The 26,517-nt window shown below is 40.5% G+C and overlaps 1 protein-coding gene across 11 annotated transcripts in view; it reads right to left on the bottom strand.

Moving 5' to 3' along the window:
* Window positions 1–26,517, bottom strand: part of SNX29 (sorting nexin 29) — an 875,170-nt gene that overhangs the window by 621,232 nt on the left and 227,421 nt on the right. For all 11 annotated transcript variants that reach the window (XR_011022742.1, XM_068244702.1, XM_068244708.1 and 8 more), the window contains exon 14: window positions 23,672–23,751. Coding sequence is in view for 10 of the 11 variants with exons in the window: in XM_068244702.1 (XP_068100803.1) it covers window positions 23,672–23,751 (80 nt within the window). In the remaining variant the exon portion in view is untranslated. The remainder of the gene's footprint in view (window positions 1–23,671; window positions 23,752–26,517) is intronic.

Genomic DNA, 26,517 nt, shown 5'->3' with positions numbered 1-26,517 from the left:
TATCAGGATTGGCTTCAAGATAGACACAGTCAAAATGGAAAAACAGAAACATTTTCTCTTATTTACTATGGAAAAATCACTAAAATCAAGATGTGGACAGTGCAATACCTATGTTATGTAAGTAGAGCAAGTATTTATCTACTTATATATGTGTTTTTTCTGAGATAGTATGGCTGACAGCTCCTCTTTCAGACAATAGGTATGACTCTTCTGCTATACACAACCTGTCTCCCTTAATAACCTACTCAGTCATATCCTGCTGAAGCAGAGAGAACTCTATAAGCTTTGTACAAACAAACAATGTTTTTCACCCCGAAAGGAATGAGATTAGATCCCTCAGGCAACAGTGCAGGGACAAGGCTGTACACAGACTAGCGATGGGTTCTGTTGCTACACAGAGGAAGGTGGGCTGAAGGAGTGGGGCGAGATGGAGCAGCATCGAGTGGGTGGGAAAAGTGAAGAGAACAATACCCTTGGCCAAGGCGGATTACTGGCTGAAGCACCGAGGGGGATCACATGCTAGATTTCATGGCACAAGACAGTCTTTATCACATCTCAGTCAAGTTTAATTTAGCACATGTACATAGCTTTGGACTGAATGATGACCATTATATTACAGTTTTGAGAAAGCATATTTGGATGCCTATCTTGGAGGAGTGTAACAAACAGGGTTTATTTGTTTTTAATAATGACTAAAACATACAAAAAATAAAAAGTAGCTTAATTTGAGAAAAGTCCATACCAATATGTAGACCACACCGATAAATGGTAAGTGATTAAAGGACACCCGATGTGATTGGAATATGGAGGCTGCCATATTTATTTCCTTTTAAACAATGCAATTTGGCTGTCCTACTGATCCTCTGAACATAGATCCTCTAAGCCATTAATCCTGAACAAGCATGCAGATCAGGTGCTCTAACTGCAGTCTAACTGAATTTGCTGCATGCTTGTTTCAGTTGTGTGATTCAGGCTCAAATAATGCTCGGAAGATCAGCAGGATGCCAGTCAACTATTGTTTAAAAGGAAATAAATATGGGCAGCACGGTGGCGTAGTGGTTAGCGCTCTTGCCCTGCAGCGCTGGGTCCCCGGTTCGTATCCCAGCCAGGGCACTATCTGCAAAGAGTTTGTATGTTCTCTCCGTGTCTGCATGGGTTTCCTCCAGGCACTCCGGTTTCCTCCCACATTCCAAAAACATACGGATAAGTTAATTGGCTCCCCCTAAAATTGGCCCTAGACTACAGTACTTACACTACATAATATAGACATATGGCAATGGTAGGGATTAGATTGTGAGCTCCTTTGAGGGAAAGTTAGTGACAAGATATATATATATATACACTGTACAGCGCTGCGTAATATGTCAGTGCTATATAAATACTAAATAATAAAATAATAATAATAATGGCTGCATCCATAGCCTTCTCAGTTCAGGTGTCCCTTATCTTTAAAGAGACTCTGTAACAATTTGTTCAGCCTTAGTTCTTCTATCCTATGAGTTCCTATGCCTGTTCTAATGTGCTGGGGCTTACTGCAGCTCTTCCTAATTACACTGTCTCTGTAATAAATCAATGTATCTTTCCTCTGTCCTGTTTGTCGGGCTAAGGCTTTGATTGTGTGGAATGTGCAGGGCTGCTTGTGATTGGTAGAAGCGATACACACCCTCTGCAGGCCCCCTGCACACTCACACACTATGCTTAGCTGAGCCTATTAGAAGCTGGTTAGTTTGTTTGTAAACACTGCCTAAAACTGTTAATTACAAGCCAGGATTGCAGCAGAGAGTGGCAGAAACAGCACAGAGGGGCACAGGAGAAAATAAGGAATAGAATGGTATGCTTTTTAGTGTAAGAATATTAGAGTACAGATTCTCTTTAAGTATAAATTGTATCTCTCTGTGGACCAACAGGTCCTTATGATGTGTACCGTACCTAGAGTCAGGAGAAAATAAATAGAACAAGCGCTCCCTGTGTATATCAACAGGCAACAATGAAAGCAGCTCTCCTGGCCTGAAGCCGATAAGTCTTACGAATGGATCAGCACACAGGCATGTGCTAGGAAGGGGCTTTGGAACCACTTACTCCAGTCTCGTCCTCTGGTTACTGCTGTGCCCGGTGGCAGCAAGTATGGCCTCTTGGTAAGTAATTGCTGGCCAATGGCCTTCTACTGATTGAACTCGCACAGAACACCAGGATGGAAACTTTGTTTTAATGAGTGTTTATTTGCAGTTGCATTTGTTAAACTAATGTGTTTCATGAGGTAACCCCTCGCTTCATCAGAATTCAATGCAATAGTCAGTATTGCCAAACAGCAGTATTACTTATGATGTATTTGTTCTTGCTACTTTTTCATTTGGACTGAAAACTGATACAGTAATATATATAATACCCTTAATTTGAAAAGTACGTCTCTTTTCAGATACATCAGGGACTGACTCATTAAACAGAATTCCAAACAGACTTAAGAGAATTAAAAAAAATGGGAATTTTCAAGTGCCTGGTAGACAACAAGCACAGTGAGAAATTCTCTTTCAGTGTATCAGACCCACTGAGCTATAAATTGTAAGAAGATTTTAACTTTCCAAGTTAGACTTGACAACTGTATTATTAATGCATAGCTCCTCAGACGGTTACACGACGGCCCTGGAAAATCCTAAGACATCTTCCGCCTCCTAATTCCCTGTCTTTTGCCTGCTCCTCCAAGGCGATAAGAATTTAAATTTTAATAAGGGTTAAACTTTAATTTTGGTTTATTAACTCAGACAATTTCCTTTCCTGGTAACTTAAACTCTGCAGTGTTCAATGGAGACGTTTCTGCCTGCCAAATATAGAAAGCTTCAGCTATACATGGGTAAAATGTTCCAGTTAAAATGACTCATATGCATTTCTTCAATATGATTATTTAAAGAGAATCTGTCACCAAGGGGGAAAAAAACCTCTTCGGCATACAGCAGTGTACGAAATAAAGGAATAGGTTTCAGCCAAGGCTGTCAGTGACCAGATTGATTGGCATTCTAATTCATATGCAAACAGGGGGCTTTAGGCAGAGACCGTGCCATTGGAGCCTATTTATAATAATTCCTTTTTTTTTTTTGTATAGCGCCTTTCTCCTGTCGGACTCAAAGCGCTTGCGAGGCAGCCACTAGAGCGCACTCAGTAGGCAGTAGCAGTGTTAGGTAGACTTGCCCAATGAATTCCTTACTGAATAGGTGCTGGCTTACTGAGTAGGAAGAGCCAGAATTTGAACCCAGGACTCCTAAATCAGAGGCAGAGCCCTTAACCATTACACTATCCAGCCACTGTATAAAGCAGCCATAGAAAGTTTACATCTTGCCCTGTATTACAGTGGCTTGCGTAATGGATATGCTGTCTGTTTATAAATGTATAACATCTTGTATTGCACTGCTCTGGCAGCCAGATGAAAATTGATTAAATCAGTTGACCTGAGTTAAAAACCTAGTGATTTGGCAGTATAATGAAAAAAAAAGCTTGCTCTATCACTGAAAGCAATGAATAGATCGTTGGTGGGGGGTTGAGAAAAGGTTAGCCCTCTGATTGGAGGGTGCTTGCATTCACTGACAATTACTAGGGCCTCTACAACCCCATAGACTACAATGGCACTTTTCACCTCGAGTATGGCAGAACTATTCTTGTTAAGTGGTGTGTCACTAACAGTGCATCTCACTATATATCTTTATAATTGCCATGGCTAACATTTTTTGCATAAAAATACATGCTGGTTGTTGGCATTTCAATGCACCTTTATAAAATAGTTCCGTATTTTCCACGCCACTATTCTTATTATTATTTAGTATTTATATAGCGCCAACATCTGCCTTAGCACTGTGCACAGTATACTGTCTTGCCACTTAACTGTCCTTCAGAGGGTCTTACAATCTAATCCCTACCATAATCATATGTCTGTATTGTGAACTGTAATGTCTTGGGCCAATTTTAGAGGGAAACCAATTCACTTATCTGTTTGTTTATGGGATGTGGGAGGAAAACTGGGAACCCAGAGGAAACTGACGCAGACACGAGGAGAACATACAAACCCTATGCAGATAGTGCCCTGGCTGGGATTAGAGCTGGGGACTCAGTTCTGCAAGGCGAGAGGGCTAACCACTACGCCACCGTGCTGCACCACTAGAAAAATAACTAGGTCCATAGAAACATGGCTTCTAGTAGACAAAACGCAAGACAAGATAAAGAACATTTATATTGTGCTTTTCTCCTGGTAGACTCAAAGCACTTCAAGGAAGAAGCCACTTAAGGCGTGTTCCATTGGGTGACCAGGATCATTAGGGAGCCTTGCCCAAAGACTCCTTGCTGTTTTCCAGCAGCCTTACCAGTACACTATCCAGCTAGTAGGATATGTTATTCCTCCATCAGTAAAATCACTGCCAGCATTTGGCACTTGCATGTTTACGCTGCTTTAGCTGGCTATACACGTGTTTCTTTTTTTTATCAAGTTCTGGCAGATTCCATCACTTTGGCTGTGATGAATCAATAGAATACTGGTAGATTTGAACAATCAATAGACATTTGATTCTTTCTTTTTGTGTAGTTTATTGATCGAAACTCTGACTGGACATACTAGAAAATCTTTGTGATGTGGAAGGGCAGGAGTGGTATGGGGGTTGATGGCCCATACATTGTACTGTATCAAGCAGTACAATGCTTTTGGTTTGTTCAATGTATGACACAGTTCAGCTGAAATCTATCAAAATTGAGTTTGCCATGCATGGTAAGACTTGATCACTATCCAATCAAACTCCTGTTGGATAGGGATTGACCAGCTTGGCATATCGAGCCATAATTGGCCTAAATATAAATCTCATGAATATACTTTTTGCTCCTGAAAAGTTAGGGTGTAGGGGCCTCAGTTTAAATAATATTCCATGAATGTTTTCTATTTCTCTGGCTGTGTTGATCAAGATACCGTAATAAAGATAAACCAGTTCTGCTCGGCAAAGTCTATTGTTCACAAGGTGACTATTCTCTTTGGATATGTCAATCAAGTGGTTTATTAATCACTGACTACTTTAGAGAAAGTGGTAAAATTTCTGAATAAAAAGTAAAAAGTGAACACTATTCAAAAATGTTGCTACTGATTACTTTTTTGAAGGGCAAAAAGTTGATAAGTGAAAATGAAAGTACAATGTTTTTCCTACTTAATCCACACTTCAATAACAATTCATGGAATTCTCCTATGAATACTAGCATTTTAGAGTAGCATTGTTAGTTTTTCTTTTAGGTGCCAAGCATAGGTTATCTTGTGAGGTCTCATGATTGAGCAATCACATAACTTTTGGCTATACGGGAAATGATAGCAGAAGTCCTGTGCTATTTCTCAGGCCTTCCAATACTTTTTGATCCTCATGCAATCTTTCATTCTTTTCTGTGATTTTTTTTATTGAAATGCAGAAATGCAGAAAACAGCAGAAAATTGTTCAATTCTTTTTAATGTGGAGAAATCGCAAAAATGGAAACGTGAAAAAACAGAAAAAAAAATACTGGGCAATGGGCATTCGGCCCATTGACTTTAATTATATGTGTCGTGATGCGGGTTTCATGCTATGTGGCAAAATCTGGGTGATTTTAACAAGTGTGCTCCCTGGTTAAGTGTGCTACTTAGTAGCAAGGAAATATCATGAATATGAAATAAAATAACATTTTCAAAATTAAATTGGCCTGGAGCACTTGCAAGCATCTAATTAAATTGGCGGTTGAAAGGTTAAGCAAGGCATTTGGCTTTCTGTAAGAGATCTGCACCACCAATGTACTTAGAAGGCTTTGAGCTGCTGTTTTAAGAACGGCTTATCCTAACTTATTACAGAAGTCCAATCATTAGTAAAATATATGTGCCCTGTTTCAGGGGATATATTCTAATGACTTAGATGAATAAACAAATAAAATTGTAGTTCTAAAAACAACCAAATTCATTACTGACTCACAATAGCAAACTGCACAAGAAAGGATACTCTGTGCCATCCTATTTTCCTCTTTTATCATGGGTGGAACGAAAACAAACTTATTGTAAATAATCTAAAATCCAATCCAGGTTTATTTTTTGAGTAGGCTCTGGATTCGGACAGCTGTCTGAATTTCTATATTCTGTGACTTGCACATATCACAAAACATGCCAAGCCAAAGCGTGAATAGCACTCTGATTGTGCAAAGCAAAGCTCACCACCTGCTACCCTAGTTTAACGGAACATCTGACTGCAATATACACAAGAACTCCAACTAAAAATAAGTCTGCAAGAACCATTTATTAATGAGTTCCCATAGACTGGGGGAAAGCAGAGAGGAAACGTTGAAGCAACTTCGCCTCTCTAAGAGCTATTTTCATACAGAACGTAGGAACTTGGATGTCGGCTTCATGTCAACAAAGGTAAAGTAAGGAAAGAAAGACCTGTCCTATAAAGTACACATTTCCATTCATAAAAAAATGGATGTGCAGAAATAGAAAATATATTTTAGGCTGCTGCATTTATACGTAAAGGAATGAAAAAAATATGGCTCCCAAGTTTAATTATCACCCTCATAACTAAAGTGGAAAAAAAAGAAAATTTAGACACTTACCTTAGTAGTGTGAAGCCACTGGACTATCCAGTCTTTCCGGATTCTCTAAATTCGAAATACGGGTGCAGTCTATCACAGACGCTGGGGTCACACGTGGATGTGTGTGCCCCTGGTGTCTGTGATAGGCTACACCCATATTTGGAGGAAGCTGTTTGGCTGAATGGAGGTCTGGATATCCCGCCTGAAGAGCCTTCCGTATAAACGCTGGTGGATCGGCATGACTGGAGTAGCCGAAGTTACACATCGATCGGCAGATTTACACTGAAATGCGGTGAAAGCAGAGTCCGGCCGCTGATGAGGGAGTGGCAGGCAGCACATAACAGCGGAAGGTAAGCCCTGACACTGATGTGGAAGTGACTGCACAGAAGGGCGCTGATGGAGTGACAGCAGAGAATGGCGGCAGCTGGGCCCGAAGATAGTGGCGCTGGTGGAGGAGTGACAGAGTGACAGTGCCCGGACAGGTGAGGAGGGACAAAATGGGTGAGTGCTGAGTGCCGGTGAGGAATTCCTCCTCCAATTCCAGGGAGATGGAATGAAGCGCCCATCAATGCCTGTGCACTGTGCGAGCCGGGCTGTCAGTGAGCCACTCTGCTGGCTGTGCATCAATGTATGTCAATGGAGAGCGCAACGTGCCGGTAGTGTGTTTCTGATTACTGTAAGTGGGGGGTTTCCTTAGTGGGGGGACCTGGCATGCTGTTATTACATTAGATGGAACTCTGTGATGGGCCCAAGGGAATAGTGGCTAAGGAGGGGGGGAGAATGCATTGGGCAGCCTTCAGAGGGGCACCAGACAGGGGTGCCCCCTCTCCCCAGCCCTCTTTGCATTAGCAATAGAACTTATAGCTGCAGCAATACGCCAGAACTCACAAATTCACTGGAAGAGAGGGTATCCCTGTATGCCGATGACATGGTACTTTATCTGAGCGACCCTAATAACTCTATTAAGGGTGCACTGAATATATTTAATGAATACTCTCCTCTGACGGGTTTATATGTCAACTGGTCCAAATCCAAACTACTACCCATAAATCAACCTAACACAATTCAAACTCCACTGGAACCAGTCAGTAAGGTCAAATACTTAGGTATTTGGATCTCACACGACTCAAGGGACTTTTACCATGATAACCTCATTCCCTTAATTCAACATACCAAACATAAATTGGCAGGTTGTAAATGCCTTCCATTATCATTAATAGGCAGGATTAATCTTGTTAAAATGAAGCTTCTACCTAAATATACCTTCATTTTCAGGAATTCTCCCATCTGGATTCAAAAACACTTCTTTGCGCAAATAAACTCCTTATTAACCAGCTTTATATGGAATAATAAAATGCCACGTATTAGCCTTAGGAAGCTCCAGAGACCATGGAGGGAGGGCGGACTGGCCTTCCCCAAGTTCTATAAATACTTCAAAGCAAGCCAACTGGTCACTGCCCATTGGTGGCTAGTTTAAGATCAGTCCAATCCCTCCATGGTATTAGAGGCTGCACACCTAGGTTCATTCGAAGCCATGACACAGATCTTATATAGAGGGCTCAAAGCACCATACCCGCTCCTTACAAATATGAAGGTCACAATTAAGGCATAGAACATCGTACACACCTGGTATAACGCCCCGCATCACCGACTATCACCTAATGCACCTATATGGAACAACCCAATCTTAAACCAATTTTACACTACCCCAGACCCTGTAATATGGATCAGAAAGGGTATCTCTAAACTCTCACACATCATTTCTAACGGCGCCCTTATGGAATTGAATGTCCTAAAAGACAATTTCTCCTTACCAAATACCTTCTTTTTTAGATATATCCAAATAAGACACGCATTCCAGGCTCAATTCCCCGGAGGAGCAATAAGTTTACAAACTTCAGAATTAGAGGATATTACTAGAAAAGAAAATTTACAAAACGCTCTCTCCTCTCTCTATCAACACATAATTCTCCTTACAGAACCTCATTCATCTGTATATAAGCAACCGTGGTCTACCCTAATCCCTACAATGGATGATGAAGACTGGGAGAATGCCCTTATAAAGCCTTTTGAGTATTTAATCGCTACCAAAGATAAACTTATCCAATTTAAAATTATACACAGAGCATACATGACTTCCAAAAAATTGGCAAAGTTCAATCCTGCTGACTCCAGTAAATGTTGGAGATGCGGAGAAGTACTGGCAAACTTTGATCATATTTTTTGGTTATGCCCCAAGATAAACAGGCAATGGGAAGAGGTATGTAATTACATTACCCAAATTGTTAAAATTAGAGTCCCCCCGGTACCTCTTCACTGCTTACTTGGTGAAGTGACGGATTTGGGCCCCACTAGAGCACACAGATCTCTAATAGGTTTACTATTATTCTATTACAGGAAATGTATATTATTGCACTGGAACCAAACAGACCCTCCAACAATTGCCTTCTGGAAAACGATTATTAACTCCTCCCTGCACCTATATAAGGCAGCATACCTAGCCAGAGGTTGTCCAACCAAGTTCCAAAACATTTGGGGTGCATGGACAAAAAAACGAGACACGGTATCCTCGATATAACGCATGATTACATTAATTCTGAATCCTAAGATAAAATATAGGAAAAGAGGATTTCCTTAGCGAATGATGCGCTAATGTGTAACCATATCACTGTATTATGAATTCTTATGCTAATTACTAAAGTACATAATAACGGAAAATTGCTAATACTAAGAGAATACATGTTTTGGTTACAAGAGGAATATGACTATACTCTATATGGCAATCTATTTTAACCCATTCGCGTTCCGTCGTTTTCACTTGAGAAATGTTCACCTCCCATTCATTAGAATATAACTTTATCACTACTTATCACAATGAACTGATCTAGATCTTGTTTTTTCCGCCACCAATTAGGCTTTCTTTGGGGGGTACATTTTGCTAAGAGCCACTTTACTGTAAATGCATTTTAACAGGAAGAATAAGAAAAAACGGAAAAAATCATTTCTCAGTTTTCAGCCATTATAGTTTTAAAATAGTACATGCCTCCATAATTAAAACTCACGTATTGTATTTGCCCATATGTCCCGGTTATTACACCGTTAAAATTATGTCCCTATCACAATGTATGGCGACAATATTTTATTTGGAAATAAAGGTGCATTTTTTCCGTTTTGCATCTATCAATATTTACAAGTTTAAAATAAAAAAAATATAGAAATATTTCATCTTTACATTGATATTTAAAAAGTTTAGACCCTTAGGTAAATACATGTTTTTTTTATTGTAATTTTTTTTATATTAAACATTTTATTTGGGTATTTTTGGGAGAGTGGGATGTAAACTATAGTTTTATAATGTAATTGTGTGTTGTTTTTAATTTTTTTTACTTTTAGTTGTAGTTTTACTTTTTGGCCACAAGATGGCGGCCATGAGTTTGTTTACATGACGTCACTCTAAGCGTAACACACGCTTAGAGTGACGCAGGGGGGAGGCAACGGCCAGAAAAAGCACAGCTTCCGAGAGAAGCTGTCGCTTTTTCAGCGGGGGAGAGGAATCAGTGATCGGGCACCATAGCCCGATACATTGATTCCGTGGCTACCGAATCCCCGGCCGGGAGTGCGCATGGTTCCTGGACGTAGTTTCTACGTCCAGGAACCAAAATAGGTTAATATTGCTTATAATGCAAGGAGGATAGGGGGCATGTCAATCCTGTAATATAATTCCTAAGTAGTTTGGATGTGATGGATATACTTTCTGATATATTATCTTAAGAGTGCAGTCAGATATGGTGAGCCTTTTCTTCAGTTTTGTTAACTGTTATAACCCCCAAATGTTCATGGGGGTGACCGTCTTAAATATATGTACTGTTTGTTTCTTTAAAACTTAAATAAAAAGAAACTTATAAACCATAGACGCACCAGTTTTAGTATATATTTTTTTCTCTGGTTTTTGTTCCCTAAACCTAGGTGCGTCTTATGGTCCGGAGCGTCTTATGGTCCGAAAAATACGGTATTCCTCAAGAGCTTGTTGAACTTGTGGCCACACTCCTGCCATAAATGAGCACATCTTAACTGGGAATATGCAAGTAAAATTCATGCATGCCCAGTAAAACGGAGCGCTCATGCACGGAGGAAACAAGCTGTGCATGAGTGGCTTTGTTCTACTGGGGATGTGTGATCTTAATCATTCATGCCCAGTCCAGATAAATTCATCTGCAGCCGGGAAACAGGCAAGAAGATAAAAAATGGTTCCTGTGCAATAACAGTGGGCTCAAACAGGATCTGGGAAGTCCCTGGATCATCCAGAGGCTTACACAATACAAAATTCACACTATCAACCGTCAACTATGCAAAATATTTATATACTCAACCTTAATGTTAAATCCAAAATAAATTAATATATGGAAGATGCAGAAAAAAAATCTGTCTAGCAAAACAAGAGAGGAAAGAGGGTTCAAATAAAATGCCAAACCAGAAAGGTATAATAAATGGCAATCAAAGTTTATTAATCCATCAACACATATTAATATCAATTAAGAACAATAGTGGTGGGACATAAATGATAAATCACCATTATATAATAATGTAAAAATTGCAATAGGAATGTAATAGATGTATAAATAACTCTGATATGTACAACCTATATCATCCTACAGAGTAGCTCAAATCAATTAAATAATATAGCAGTATCATATGACCCCTGGAATACAAATGTAAAAAAGTTTCAGCATTCATGCAAAGTAGGAAGCTCCCAAAGCAACTCCAAAGTGCAATATGCAATGAGATTGTTTATAAAAAGTGCACAAGTGAAGAATAGCTACTTCATGTAGCTAAAATAAAAAAAAAGGCTTAACCACTGAAGGACCGGGCCAATTCTGAAGAATCTGTGCTGCATGGGCTCTCCAGCCCACAGCACAGATCCTGTTGCAGCCAGGGCGACCAGACTCCCCCCCCCCCCCCCTCTTTTTCCCACTGGGGGATGTCCTGCTGGGGGGGTCTGATCGCCGCCGGCTAGTTGAGGTTAGCAGGGGGGGCTCATCAAAGCCCCCCTCCGCAGTGATTTCCGCCCTCCCTCTCTTCTCCTACCTCCCATCCTTCCCCTCTTCGGCGCAAGACGGATATCCGTCCTGCGCCAGCACTGACAGGCTTCGGCCTATCATATGCCGGTGATCCCCGGCCAATCAGAGAGATTTATTTCCCGCATGTTTACAATTAGCCTGCGTGCCGCGATCGCCGGCTCGCAGACTGTTCACGGAGACACCCTCTGTGAACTGACATGGAAAGGCCACTCGAACGAGCAGCTGTTTCTATGTAAAACCACAAACGACCAGCCGCCGCCTATCGGCGTTAGGCGGTCGTCAAGTGGTGGTGGTCACACACCATACAATTTTTCAAATATCTGTTAAATTCAAGAATAGCAAAAAAAATTCTTACTAATTGTAACAATTCAAAAATCTGACCAATGTACATACCCCACACCTATGTTCATTTTTTCCCCAATCATGAATAAAATAATTGAAAGCTCAGAAAAAATTGATTGGAACTGTACATCAAGTAATTGACAATCCATCACACACCATACAATTCTTGATAAAGTTGGTCTGAAATTTCCAACATGTCCAATCTCCAAAAATAAAAAAAAAACCTGGGAAATTCGATCAGATTTATCGATCAAAAACAAAGAAAAGCTCCTAATTTTTTGGGACAACCAATCGAAATTATTGAATTGGTGACAAATTGGATCATTTAATTGTATGGTGTGTGGCCACCTTTAGTCCTATTGCAACCATGCAACATTATATGCCCTGAAAAGGCAGATAAGTGCAAATGTGTATAGTGTGGCATTGAACAACAGTGCCAACCAAAAAAACAATGTGCAAGAAAAGAAACATTCCGGGCTTGTTATACTGAACTAACCACAACAAAATATTCTTTGTGAAATGCCATTGAAATTCAAGCTTGACATATCCCTGACTCCTAGTGCACAACTCTATCCAGACCAGAGCCACCATGTAGCTATCACCAGCAGAGGTGTAACTACAGGGGAGCAGCCAATGCAACTGCAGGGGGGCCCAAAGCTGTAAGGGGGCACCAACTTCTACTTTGCTCCCTCCGATAAAGGGGTTCGTCCTTTAGATGAGGTTTTTTTTTTGGCCATACTTGTTATGGGTGTGAAGATCATGATGGCCAGTCTTGTTTTATGACCCTTACAAAATGGGCCCCCAGGCTGTGAAAGTTAGCAGGAGTAGGCAACAGAAAGGGTGTGAACATTGGGGGCCCCACAAAAGTTTTGCTGGGGGCCCCACAAAAGTTTTGCTGGGGGCCCCATGGTTTGCAGTTACGCCCCTGATCATGAAGCTTAAACTGCATCTCACACTGAAAGCCTGGAATTATTTTCTGCAGGTTTTGTTTAAAAAAAATGTATCCATTCAGTTTGGCCGGACTTATTTTTACAGGGTGCTGTAAAAGGTGCCAGAAAGTTTGATAACCATCAGACTAATGTTAGAATGTAAACTAGTAGCATGTTTTTCTTCAGCCTTCATTGACAGAGCATTGCAGAAGCAAAAGATACAAAGATCCACCCAAGTGAAACAGTTCATACTATAAATCATTTCACAGCCATAGCTATGACTAAGAACTGGTTTAAGGTTTAAAAAGTCAGTGATTACCAGGGTTTTATCTGCTTGCGTTTCTGGAAAACTCTGTTATTGCTGACTGAAGAAGATTGGCATGGTGCTGGTTTGTATTTTAAGTTGGATTACTGTAGTCTCGGTTGAATGATACCTGCAATGCATCACTTGCTGAGGAGTGTCAAGGACCGGATATTAGAAGCAGTGGGTAGCCCTTTGCCATATAAATACAGCAAAGTCAGGCTGAAGAAGAACACCACAGTTGCTCTTCAGTCTTGTTCGTGCGGGAAGGATTAGAACTTGATTTTTGTTATTCTGTCCATCATGAAGAGACTTTCCTCTAACTTCACTTCCATTTTGCAAAACAGAAGTTTTCTCATTTTATATCAGCAGACATATAGTCTACTGAGAGAAAATGAGAAATCTTCTGTTTTGCTAAATTTTAAGGTCATTTTTGAGTTTCAAGGCATTTTACAATTGCATATTTACTTCCTATAAAGTGGAAGAGAAATCGAGAGCCCAATATGGTGTAGTATGTCAAAATTGATTGGATAAATGAAACAGTGAGATGGTAATACTCACAAACACGGGTTACCACCTAGGTAACCACTCATTAGGCAGGTGAGGAGATTAGACATGTCCTCACTCAGGATTAAGAAGTCGCTCTCTGTAGATAGGAAGAAAGGGAGTAGACCACCCCTCCACCTGGGGTGGACTCAAATATATTGGTAGGTGAACAGATGCGCCAGAAGGATAAAAGTACATAACATTTTTAAAAAATTGCTGGGAGGAAGTGGTGGACTCGCCTCCATTAAAGCAGAACACTAAGGACTGTAAATATATATATATACAGCCCACTTTTTCAGGCAATAAGCAGGGGATAAACAACAGCAATTCAGTTATAGCAAGCAGAGCACCTCTGTGCTTGCTATAACTGAATTGCTGTTTTTTATCCCCTGCTTATTGCCTGAAGAAGTGGGATGTGCCCGCGAAACGCGTTGCATCTTTGGGGTATTTTCAATAAATGTGTGTATCTATATATTTACAGTCCTTGGTGTCTGCTTTAACGGAGGCGAGTCCACCACTTCCTCCCAGCAATTTTTTAAAAATCTTATGTACTTTTATCCTTCTGACGCCTCTGTTCAAGAAGCAATATATTTACTTCATATGTCAGGGTTCAGAAGTAATCCTATTGAAGCAGTTCTTGGCTCAATGTGAGGCCCTAAAACATACCACCATCACCAAAGTTGCTGAAGTGTCACCACCGAGAACATGCAAAACATTTTTTGAAAAGACCTTGTCATTTTGGAGAAAATCTATTTTAACATTTTGTTGGGGAAAAGAGCTACTGTGTCAAATTGGGACAGTTTTGGTTTCATTAGCTTCCCCATACTCCAATTTACAAAATATTTTCTCCCGAGCAAATTGGTAATACTTTTAAAATTTAAAGTGATGGGACAAATTGAATTTAATAAAGGAAAAATGAAACAGGCAACATGAGCTCTCCCCTCCAAAGCACTTCAAACACCTGGTATTCCCCAGTGAATTCAGCTACAGCAAGTACAACATTTTGGGCCTGAGGTCTGAAATATTGTTCCTGACTGAATGACCACTGAATTTGAGGGTGGCACGAAAAGTGTTCTTCAGATATTTGGAGGTCCTAATGTTTCCCTTCCATGGGAGGACGAGGGTAGTACCTGGCATTTTGCTTTGAGGGGGTTCCGAAAATTCCAATGGAACTTATCCACTTATTACCTGCCTTTTACACTTCCCTAAACTGCAGTCTACACGTAAACCTGCCTTTTACACTTCCCTAAACTGCAGTCTACACGTAAACACAATTCTTGCTAAACATCATCTGTAAACACAGCCAGAAGGTGGCCACACACCATACAAATTTTTAAATAACTTTTCAATTCAAGAATTGCAATCAATTTTTCTGACTGATTGTAACATTCCAAAAATCTGACCAATGTACCATACACGTTCAATTTTTCCTCAATTATGATTAAAATGATTGAAAACTCAGAAACAATTGCACGGGTCTGTACATCAAGTAATTGACAATCTACCCCACACCATTTAATTATCATATAACTTGATAAGAAAAATCAAACAATCCCAATCTTCTTTTATCAATTAAAAAGTGAAATTCAAACAGATTTCTCAAACAATGAAAAAAAAAAAGCATTTGATTTTTCAGGACAAGCAATCATATTTATCGAATTGGTGTCAAATTGGATCTTTAATTGTATGGTGTGTGGCCACCTTGGGGGTCCTTTTACACTGAATCAGTTGCTCTCAGTTATAACTAAAAGAAAACGGATTTTCAATGTAATGTCCATGTTTTCCTATGGCACAGTTCCCCTATATGCTTTTTAACTGAAAGATTTTTATCAATGCACTGCTATGGAAAAAATGCATACTAAAGCACACTAACGCATTAAGTGTTAAGTGATATTTCTGCAGAACTTTATCACATATCAAATAAAATGAAACAAATAAGGTAGGTTAAGTGTACAGGAAAAAAGGAAAAGGTAAGTATAGACTCAGCACATATAGCAAAACAAGGATTTCTCACAGAAAAGTATTGCAGTAACATGTTTTGCTATACACATGTATTCCCTTTGTGTGTATTCGAACAAAACAAAAAAGGGAGGAAAAAAAGCAAATTGGACATAATGTCACACAAAACTCCAAACATGGGCTATACAAAATTATTGGAACCCTTTCAAAATGGTCGTTAAATAAGATGGTTTCAAGTATGCGATGCTCCTTTAAAGAGAATCTGTACTCTGAAATTCTTACAATAAAAAGCATACCATTCTATTCATTATGTGCTCCTGGTCCCCTCTGTGCTGTTTCTGCCATTCTCTGCTGCAAACCTGGCTTGTAATTGCCAGTTTTAGGCAGTGTTTACAAACAAACTAACCAGCTTCTAATAGGCTCAGCTAAGCAGAGTGTGTTAGTCACACAGAGCCTGCAGGGGGTGTGTACAGCTTCTAGCTAATCACAAGCAGCCCTGCACATTCCAGTCTGACTGCCTCAGCCTGACTGTGCCGACTATAGAGAGAAGATTAGATCATATAACAGAGATAACACAGCTACTGTGCAATTAGGAAAAGCTGCAGTAAGCCAGACCACATTAGAAAAGGCATAGGAACTTATAGCATAGAAGAAATAAAGATAAACAATTTGTTACAGAGTCTCTTTAAAGTCACCTGGCGCAAGTTACAGGTGTGGGTAATTTAAAAATCACACCTGAAAGCAGATTAAAAAGAGAGAAGTTCACTTAGTCTTTGAATTGTGTGTGTGTGTGCCACACTAAGCAAGACAACAGAAAGAGGAGAAGAGAACTGTCTGAGGACTTGACAACCAAAATTGTGGAAAAATATCAACAATCTCAAGGTTACAAGTCCATCTCCAGATATCTAGATTTGCCTGTGTACACAATGTGCAACACTATCAAGAATTTTGCAACTCATGGCGTGGACGGAAGAGAAAAATTGATAAAAGGTTGCAATGCAGGATGGTGGATAAGCAGCCACAAATACGTTCCAAATAAATTCAAGCTGTCCTGCAGGCTCAGGGAGCAGCAGTGTCAGCGCAAACTATCAGTCAACATTTTAATGAAATGAAATGCTATGGCAGGAGACCCTGGAGGATCCCACTGCTGACTAAGACATAAAAAAGTAATACATGTTGCCCAAATGTAATTGAGTAAGCCAAAATCCTTCTAGGTAAACATCTTGTGGACAGATGAGTCCAAGATGGAGCTTTTTGGTAAAGCACACCATTTTACTGTTTACCGAAAACGGAATGAGGCCTACTAACAATAGAACACAGTACCTACAGTGAAATATGGTTGAGGCTCAATGATGTTTTGGGGTTGTTTGCTGCCTCTGGCTTCTGTCTTGAATGGGTTCAAGGCATCATGAAATCTAAGGATCACCAAAAGATTTTGGGTCGAATTGTAGAGCCCAGTGTCAGAAAGCTGGGTTTGTGTCCGAGATCTTGGGTCTTCCAGCAGGATAATGACCCCAAACATACGTCAAAAAGCACCCAGAAATGGATGGCAACAAAGTGCTGGAGAGTTCTGAACTGGCCAGCAATGAGTCCAGATCTAAATCCCATTGAACACTTGTGGAGAGATCTTAAAATTGCTTTTGGGAAAAGGCGCCCTTCCAATAAAAGAGACCAGGAGCAGTTTGCAATGGAAAAGTGATCCAAAATTCCGGGTGAGAGGTGTAAGAAGCTTATTGATGGTTATAGGAAGCGACGGATTTCAGTTACTTTTTTTCCAAAGGGTGTGCACCCAAATAATAAGTTAAGGGTTCGAATATTTTTGTCCAGCCCATTTTTGGCGTTTTGTGTGACATAATGTCCAATTTTCTTTTTTTCTCCTTTTTTTGTTTTGCCCCAATACACACAAAGGGAATAAACGTGTATAGCAAAACATGTGTTACTGCAATACTTTTCTGTGATAATACTTGTTTTTCTATAAAAATTTCTAGGGTGCCAAAAATGTTGGCTGTGACTAAGTGCTCTTAAGAAATGTCGGTATCAATTTATAAAATTTAAAATGACTTGATACTTTGAAAGTGAAATCATATATCCACCATACAACAATAAAATCACAAGAAAAAAAACATAGTCACTCCCACAGGCCTAATGTGAACAGATGTTACATATGAGAAGGCAGTGGAAAGCAGACATTGCTAAATTGGATTTATTATCGCAAATGACAAAGTGCAGATAGTTTGTGCATTTCCATTTCATATTGTGCAATAATGTGCAATATGGGCACATACCCATGGTATGCACATGGAAGATCAGCAGGAGGTGGTGGGGGTGAGTGCAGGGCAAAAGATGCCTGACACCAGTTTCACACTAAACAAGCACTTTTTCCAGGGCAAAGAATCACATCGTGTTTGCTCTTCTTGAGCCAGCTTGAGCACGCCTGAGCACACTCGATGTCTTGAAGGTCACAAAATCTGAGTGTAATTGTGCCGCTGCCCTTCTCTTTTTGCTGACATCTCTTGCCCTGTAAATATGTTAGTAGTTTGTATGGCTCACTAGCTTGATTAACAATCACAATCCTTCAGTGCAGATCCCCATACAGAGTTATAGGACACTCAATCTGGTTAGCAGCAATAATACCAGTGCCCATATGCAATTAACTTTTTCTCCTGAGTTCTCTCCTAGGCGATATTTTCACACCTTACCAATAAAATTCCCTTTAAGCCACCAGAAAGCAAGAAAATAAGCAAAATAATTTTGATTGTACTTTTTCACTTACTTTTTTGAAATATAAAATGCTGAAAAGTTATTTTAAAAAAGAAGTTGAAAAATTATCTCCTAGGAGAAAACTCAGGTGGAAAATTTAATTGCATATGGGCCCAGGAGTGAGATGGAGAAGCAGTCTCTACAGAGGTATGGTGGGACACAGCAGCAAACAGAGGAAACAGGGGACAGAGGGAGTTTATAGGGTACAGTAGGTACACAAAGAGGGCAGAACGCACGTAGAGCACATAGGAGGCACCCAGGTGGCAGAGGGAGCACTTGGTGTACAAAGGCACACACAAGGGGCAGAAAAGCACATAGGATGCTCAGAAGGGACAGAGAGAGAGCATTGGAAACTGAGCAAGTACAGAAAGGGCAGAGAAATCACATGGAGCACAGAGAAGGTTAAGGAATGACAGATGGCACAAGTACCTGTTTTGAGATACATACAAATTAAATTTAAGAACAAACCTACAGTCCCTAACACCTTTGTTAAAGAGACTCTGTAACATTCAAAAGATCCCCTGGGGGGTACTCACCTCGGGTGGGGGAAGCCTCCGGATCCTAATGAGGCTTCCCACGCCGTCCTCTGTCCCACGGGGGTCTCTCCGCAGCCCTCCGAACAGCCGGCGACTGTGCCGACTGTCATTTCAATATTTACCTTTGCTGGCTCCAGCGGGGGCGCTGTGGCGGCTTTCCATTCCGAACTACACGGAAATACCCGATCTCATTCGGGTCCGCTCTACTGCGCAGGCGCAGGAAACTTGCGCCTGCGCAGTAGAGCGGACCCGACGGCGATCGGGTATTTCCGTGTAGTTCGGAGCCGACAGCCGTCAGAGCGCCTGCGCAGGAGCCAGGAAGGTAAATATTGACGTCACCGCTGCCCGGACTCCACGGAGGGCTGCAGCGAGACCCCTGACGGATGGAGGACGGCGTGGGAAGCCTCATTAGGATCCGGAGGCTTCCCCCACCCGAGGTGAGTACCCCCCAGGGGATCTTTTTATGTTACAGTTCCTCTTTAAGTGGGAACTACATATGGTGAACATTTTCCTTTATGTTTTTGTACTGCCCCAACTTCTACTAATAAAAAGATTTTTAAAGCTTCCAATTTCTGTATTCCTCCAGATTTTGTAAGCTATAAAAATAATATGGAATAAGCACGATAACCGTAAAAACAGTCACATATTGGTTACGGTATGTCTTCTCAATATATATAATTGAGACAATAGGTAATCATATTAACCACTTCACCACTGAGGGGTTTTACCCCCTTGAGCACCAGAGCAATTTTCACCTTTCAGCGCTCCTTCCATTCATTCGTCTATAACTTTATCATTACTTATCACAATTAAATGAACTATATCTTGTTTCTTTCGCCACCAATTAGGCTTTCTTTAGGTGGGACATTATGCCAAGAATTATTTTATTTTAAATATGTTTTAATGGGAAAATAGAAAAAATGTGGGAAACAATTTGTTATTTTTCAGTTTTCGGCCATTATAGTTTTTAAATAATGCATGCTACTGTAATTAAAACCCATGAAATGTATTTGCCCATTTGTCCCGGTTATAAAACCGTTTAAATTATGTCCCCAATATTTTATTTGGAAATAAAGGTGCATTTTTTCAGTTTTGCATCCATCCCTAATTACAAGCCCAGAGTTTATAAAGTAACAGGGTTGTACCCTCCTGACATAAATATTTAAAAAGTTCAGTCCCTAAGGTAACTATTTATGTATTTTTTTTTAATTGTGAATTTTTTAATTTTTTTTTAATTACAAAAAAAAAGGGGGAGTGTGGGAGGTAATTAGTTATTTTTTTGTGTATAAGTAATGTATTGTATTTGAAAAATGCTTTAGGGTGTAGTTTTCTATTTGGCCACAAGATTGGAGGAAGTACTAGGAGGCTGGGAAAGGGTTTTTTTTCACAATGATCGCGCTGCTTAGCGGAGAAGCAGCGGATCATTGCGGGGCTTAGATCAACGAACGGGAATGGATTTTCCCGTTCAATGATTTCCGGGCGAGCGGCCCGCGGCGTGTTTACGAGCGGGATTGAGCGCTAGAGCGAGCGGGAGCGCGGAAAGTACGGATTTCTCCGTCCCTGGGGGTGAAAGGATGGATAAAGGGACGGAGAAATTCGTGCGGGCGGGGGTAAAGTGATTAAATTATCTTTAAAAGGTACATAAAATACTCCAGCTTCATTCTGTGTGTAAGAAATTATGTTGTCTCTATTCAGGGGCAGCACAATAAGTAACAAGGTGAGAATGAAAAATTAAAGCCAAAATGCTGACCTTAGTTGTACAAGACCTTATTTATAACTGTTTCCAATTACAAAGAGAAAAACAGCTTCTGAATTCGTAGCCATTAATAATTGAGAGCACTATCTCGCTATTACTATTTTGCAAGATAAGAATAAAGCACTGCATCACAATGTAATTAATTGGACAGTAGCACAGGGAACACAATTTTATTTATAAGGTAAGTCAAATTAACTATGTGTTAAACATTTTGTAGGGGAGAAAGCTAAGCTGGCACATGCTGTTAGACTTCTAGCAAACAAAAGATTACTAACAGAAACAAAGGTACCGTACATACTCGAGTATAAGCCGACCCCCCAACTTTTACCTGAAAAAATTGGGAAAAATTACTGACTCGAGTATCAGCCTAGGAGAGGCAAAGCAGAGGTCTAAAGTCATTGTTCTGCTAGCCATACACTACACAACAAGCACCCGATCCTGCAAAGCACTGTGCCCCCGGTATATGCAGTGTAGTTTGAGACGATATGCAGTAATGACTGTGTCCCCATTCCCCCTCTAGAGCAGAGCAGTTTATAAATAAATCCTGTGTGACTCAGCCAGAGTATCCTCTCTATATAGCGCTGTGTGATTAGGACACATATGCAGCCCTTTCCCCATCTCCCTCCAGAGCAGAGCAGTTTATAAGGAAATCATGTGTGTCTCAGCCAGAGTATCCCACTCTATATAGTTATGGGTGATTAGTGCACATATGCAGTCACAAGTGTTTCCCCTCTCTAGAGCAGAGTAGTATCTAAATTACAGCTGCGTCCCCAGAGTGTCTCTCCCCCCTCCCTGCATATGCAGTGTGGTTTAGCTGGATTGCCTGTCTTCCCCACCACGCTAGAGCGGAGTGGCATGTAAATATCAGCTGTGTGCTGATCTGATTGTCGCTCTCGCTGTGTGCAGAGATATAAACAGCGGAGCATGCTTCCTCCACTTACTTCCTGAGTCCTTTCGTGCTGCGGGGATTCCTCTATAGCTGGTCTGATGCAGGCTCATTTCTATTATGGAAGCGCCACTAGATGGCGTCATAGAGATGAGCCTCCATCAGACCAGCTATAGAGGAATCTCCGCAGCACGAACGGACTTAGGAAGTAAGTGGAGGAAGCACGCTCCGCTGTTTATATCTCTGCACACAGTGAGAGCGGCAATCAGATCAGCACACAGCTGATATGTACATGCCGCTCTGCTCTAGCGGGGGTGGGGGGAGACACAGCCAACACTGTCAGTCCTCCTAAACCACACTGCATATGCAGGGGGGGCACTCGGGAGACGTAGCTGTAATTTAGATACTACTCCACCCTGGAGGGGGAGAGGGGGAAATCCTTGTGACTGCATATGTGCCCTAATCACCCATAACTATATAGAGGGGGATACTGGGTAGGGGACAATGGCATGGTGACTTGTGTATAAGCTGCCCCCCCCCCACACACACACACTTTTAGACCACTAATGGCTGATACACGAGTATATGTGGTGCATATTCCATAGTGTCCAGATCTCTACCCATTTACCAGCATGTTCCTAGGAAAAGGCTGAATGCTTTACCATGGAAAGGACAGCTATGATTAACAAATCTGTTGTTTCACAAGTCTGGATTTAATTCATTATGTATGAAAAAGTGAAAGGTTCACTTCAAAGAAGTTATGGTCTATGATGCTGTAGGAGTTTCATTCAACATGCACATGTAATGAGGCACTTTCTTTTATGATGCAATTTTTATAAGTTAGACATGAGAAGTGGTCATTGCAAAGACAACAACCTATTGGAGATGTGAAGCGGTTCACAAAACAAGCTGAATTTTAGATCCGTTGTAAATCCTGTGTTTGCTATACACTTTATACAGTTATAGGATGTTTAAGGTATGAAACTCAAATGTAATCTGTAATTTATAGCATTAAACACAACATAAAACTAATAGCAAACCAAAAAAAAAAAAAAAAAAAAGCTAATTGATCAGATTGTGGTTGCTGAACCAAAATTAGCAGAGTGACTTGAGCTATACCATGCTGTAAACAATGCAGAATAGCTTCTGTTATATCCAGCAAATATGGAAAATTATTTTATATAAATTGTATTTTTATAGAGGAATTTAAGTGTGTTCATTTGTGTTTCATAGCTGCTGTCTGTGGGGGACATTTATCAAGAGTGTTAAGAAATCAGAGTTAGGAAGGTTTCTCAGACAGTGCAGTGTGTGAAGGAAATTGCTGTTGCTGAGGTCTCCAATATATCTGCTGTATTGATACCGGCAGGCTTCGAGTGAGGAATTCAGCAGGGGGAGGAGCACTTTACAGATCATGTCTAGCCTGCACTGCTGCACAACCTGTAGAAGTGCTATTAAGTACTTCTTAATCTGCTGCAGTTTAGGGATGGATTTGCACTTTTCTTAACCGTAATGAAGTTCTAGAAATTCATGCTAAACTGAAGCTGTTAAGTAGGATTTAGTAAGTTTCATTAATCATGCAGAACAGTTCCCCCTGCTTGCTAGAACTGTTTAAGAAGAAAAGTATGTAAATAGGAATGCATCAGGCTGGGCACAGGACCTGATGAAGCACCCCCACGAAGGGTGCGAAACAGCTGTCGACCTTTGTACTGCTTGTGCACCCCCTTCCATTGCAATCTGTGCTGTATACCACTATATGCTTTTAAACTTTTTTGAAATAAATGGCGTTTTAGACGGATGTGCCCAGCCTGCTGCATTCCTCTTTACATACAGTCAAGTTGCTTCTTATGGGCTTTGAGCACTCCGTGAGCCTCAGAGGTGGGTACTGTGTACCTTGCTTCTCTATATCAATATTACGAAAAGTTGCTGTTTAAGAAGAAAAAACTGCCGGCAATGCTTTGATAAATCTGGCCCTCTGACCTCAGGTTTTCATTTTGTTAAAGAACATTTTACTTACTGTCATTTTGCCCCTCCCTTTTCAGCATCTGCACTGCGCCAACATATTTCTTAAGCTGAACTTTAAGCACTTCATTTTCCCTGCAACAGAAAACATAAAATTACTTACAAATAATTCCCATGTAATAAAAGATGTATACAAAAATATTGTCCTCATGTTATAGAAAAAGGGAAATTTCACTTTGCCAGTTTTCTCCTTAAAGTGTAACTGTCAGGCATAAAATCCTATTCACTATAACTTTTCTTAAATGATCTTTCCCCAGTTTACTTGACTCTAATTTGGTACACACAACATTTGGTACACAAAAAGGAAGTTGCAGGGCATGCTGGGTTGTCCTTTTTTGCCTCTATACTTCCCCTCGGACTTAACTAATGCAGCCTGATTGGCTGAAGCCTCTTTCCCTCCTGTTTTCCCCTCCCACACATCTGCTACTCTCTGATTGGCCAAGATTTCTCATGCTGAGACAATGCACTTTCTATAGTGTAGGGGGTGGGCAGATCAGGCAGAAGAGAGTAAGGGAGGAAATTGCATCAGAATTGGCTTCAAAATAGCCACACTTAAAATGGTAAAAACGCTAAGAAGAATTTTATCTTTTTTTACTGAAGAAAAACCACTAAAATAAAAATGTGGACAGTGCAATACATATGTAATGTAAGTAGAGCAAGTATTTATCTACTTATATATGTAGGTTGTTTTTTTCTGAGATAGTGTGGCTGGCAGCTCCTCTTTAAGGCCCTATTTACACTTAATGTGTTGCGTTAAGTCATGTTGCACCCCATTTGCCAAAATGGGATGTGTCGAAACTCAATAAGAGCAAATAGAGCCTAAAAGTTAAGCAGGTTTTAAAAAAATTAGGGCTATTTGTAAAGAAAGGGAACACACAGTTTGCCATAAAAATATTATTATTTCTTCAAAATTAATGGTACTTTTTAGATCATCAGAGTCCTAAAGGGGGCGTCAACTGAAAAGATTATTGCTTTTATGCAGGACTACCAACGTATATTAAGGTACCACAATGTAATTTTACATAACATGCTTATAAAGTGGCAATCAGCCTCATTGCTACTTTATGGTTCTACGGTTTTCCATGTTTGAAGTACTTTGGTGATGAACACTATAGTATTAAAGTGGCGATCATCTGCTTCATTGAACATCAGATAACATTCTCTTTGCTCAAAGTGGCAAAGACCATATGATATAGTGAAGAACAAGGCCATGTTCACAGTGGCCGCTGCATTCCCCGTGACAGCAGGAATGCAAAACAATGGATCGGGAGAGCGGCGCCACACGATATGCTTGCGTTACCTCAGGTACAGTGAAGCATACAATCAACGAAAAGTATGTTTCACTTCTACTGTTAATGCACATGTTAAGTGGCACCACACCTCATGCAGTGTTACCATATTACAACCCATTATATCACAATGCACCTGCGGCAATGAGAATGTCATATAGGTGGCGAATTACAGGGCGGTAAGCTCTGTTATAAAGCTGCCGTTACACTGCACCACAGTGAACATGGCCACTCGCACGTTTGCTAATAAAAGAAGTAGCAATACCCTTCTGCAATGAAAGTCGATGGCAACGCGGGGTTGGTGATGAACGTAATTTCGGATCATCACTTTAGCAAGAAATACAATACAGCAATAAAAGCTGAGCACCACAGAACAAAACCTGTTTGCCCTCTATAAAAAGTTACAATTAGATTTTGGAGAACAGAAAAGTGTGTTTCATATCACCATTTTTTTCATAGATTTAGTCCCCTTAGAAAAATAAAGAAACAAATAAAAAAAAGTTTAAATTAACCTGTAATCTCCCAAATAAAAAAGTTAGATAGTAGAAGAAACCTTCTCGTTATAGTTTAAAAAGTTTTATTAAGAGAGTTCTATACACGACAACTGGAACGCCGAACGTAGTGGAGGGAAAGGGGGGGGAGAAAAAAAAACAGGTAAGAGGCGTAAGAAAACAGACATGTTAGGAATCTCAAATGTTTGATTCAAACTGGACATCGTCATGTCAAAGCAATATATGGAACCAGATACAATTTAAATGAGAAAAAAAAGAACTGAAAACACAAACGAAAACAATCCGTGGCTGGGACTGTTGCGTAATAATGAAGGTAATGATCACTTCAGTGCCCAAACATGACATCAGGGTAACAGAAATCATCAATCAGGTGAAATACTGTATTTCAAATAAGGGAGGCTGTGGGCATCAGCATACTCCTACCATGGATCCCACGTTTTCTGAAAATGATCCATACGATCATATGTTATTGCCAGCATATGCTAATAGATCATAAGCCTATGAACTCTGGTAACAACCGGGTCAAGGACCAAGAAAAGAACTGGGTATTGTATATTAAGATACCCATATATCTAGCGATGATGATCTGATAGGAGAGATCTGTCAGCTACTCATACACCACAGGCAAATTCCCTATCAATTTCATGCTGAAATTGATTCGGAATGGGCCTTTTGCATCGCATCCGCCGGCCCCAACGCTGTACTCCCCTAATGAAGAATGTGTCCCGTGTAAAGTATACATTACCTGTCCACTGCCTGCACTTGTCCCCCGCTGCCTCCCGGATATCTCCTCTGCATACATGCACACCCCACATGGTTTCCTAGTAAGGGTGCACGCATGTGACGTCACACGCACGCCCTTACTAGGAAACCACTTGAGGTGTGCTTGTATGGAGAGATCAATGCGCCTGGAACAGTGGAAGGACAAGCAGGCCGCAGACAGGTAAAGTATACTTTACACTGGGCACCGGGGAGACATTCTTCATCAGGGGGACAGCGTCAGGGGTTTCGTCATGTTCATCGATCGTCCCGAAATTGCA

Source organism: Hyperolius riggenbachi, chromosome 7 (genome assembly GCF_040937935.1).
Source record: "Hyperolius riggenbachi isolate aHypRig1 chromosome 7, aHypRig1.pri, whole genome shotgun sequence".
NCBI classification, from domain to species: Eukaryota; Metazoa; Chordata; class Amphibia; order Anura; family Hyperoliidae; genus Hyperolius; species Hyperolius riggenbachi.
This window is presented reverse-complemented; position numbering and strand designations above follow the sequence as displayed.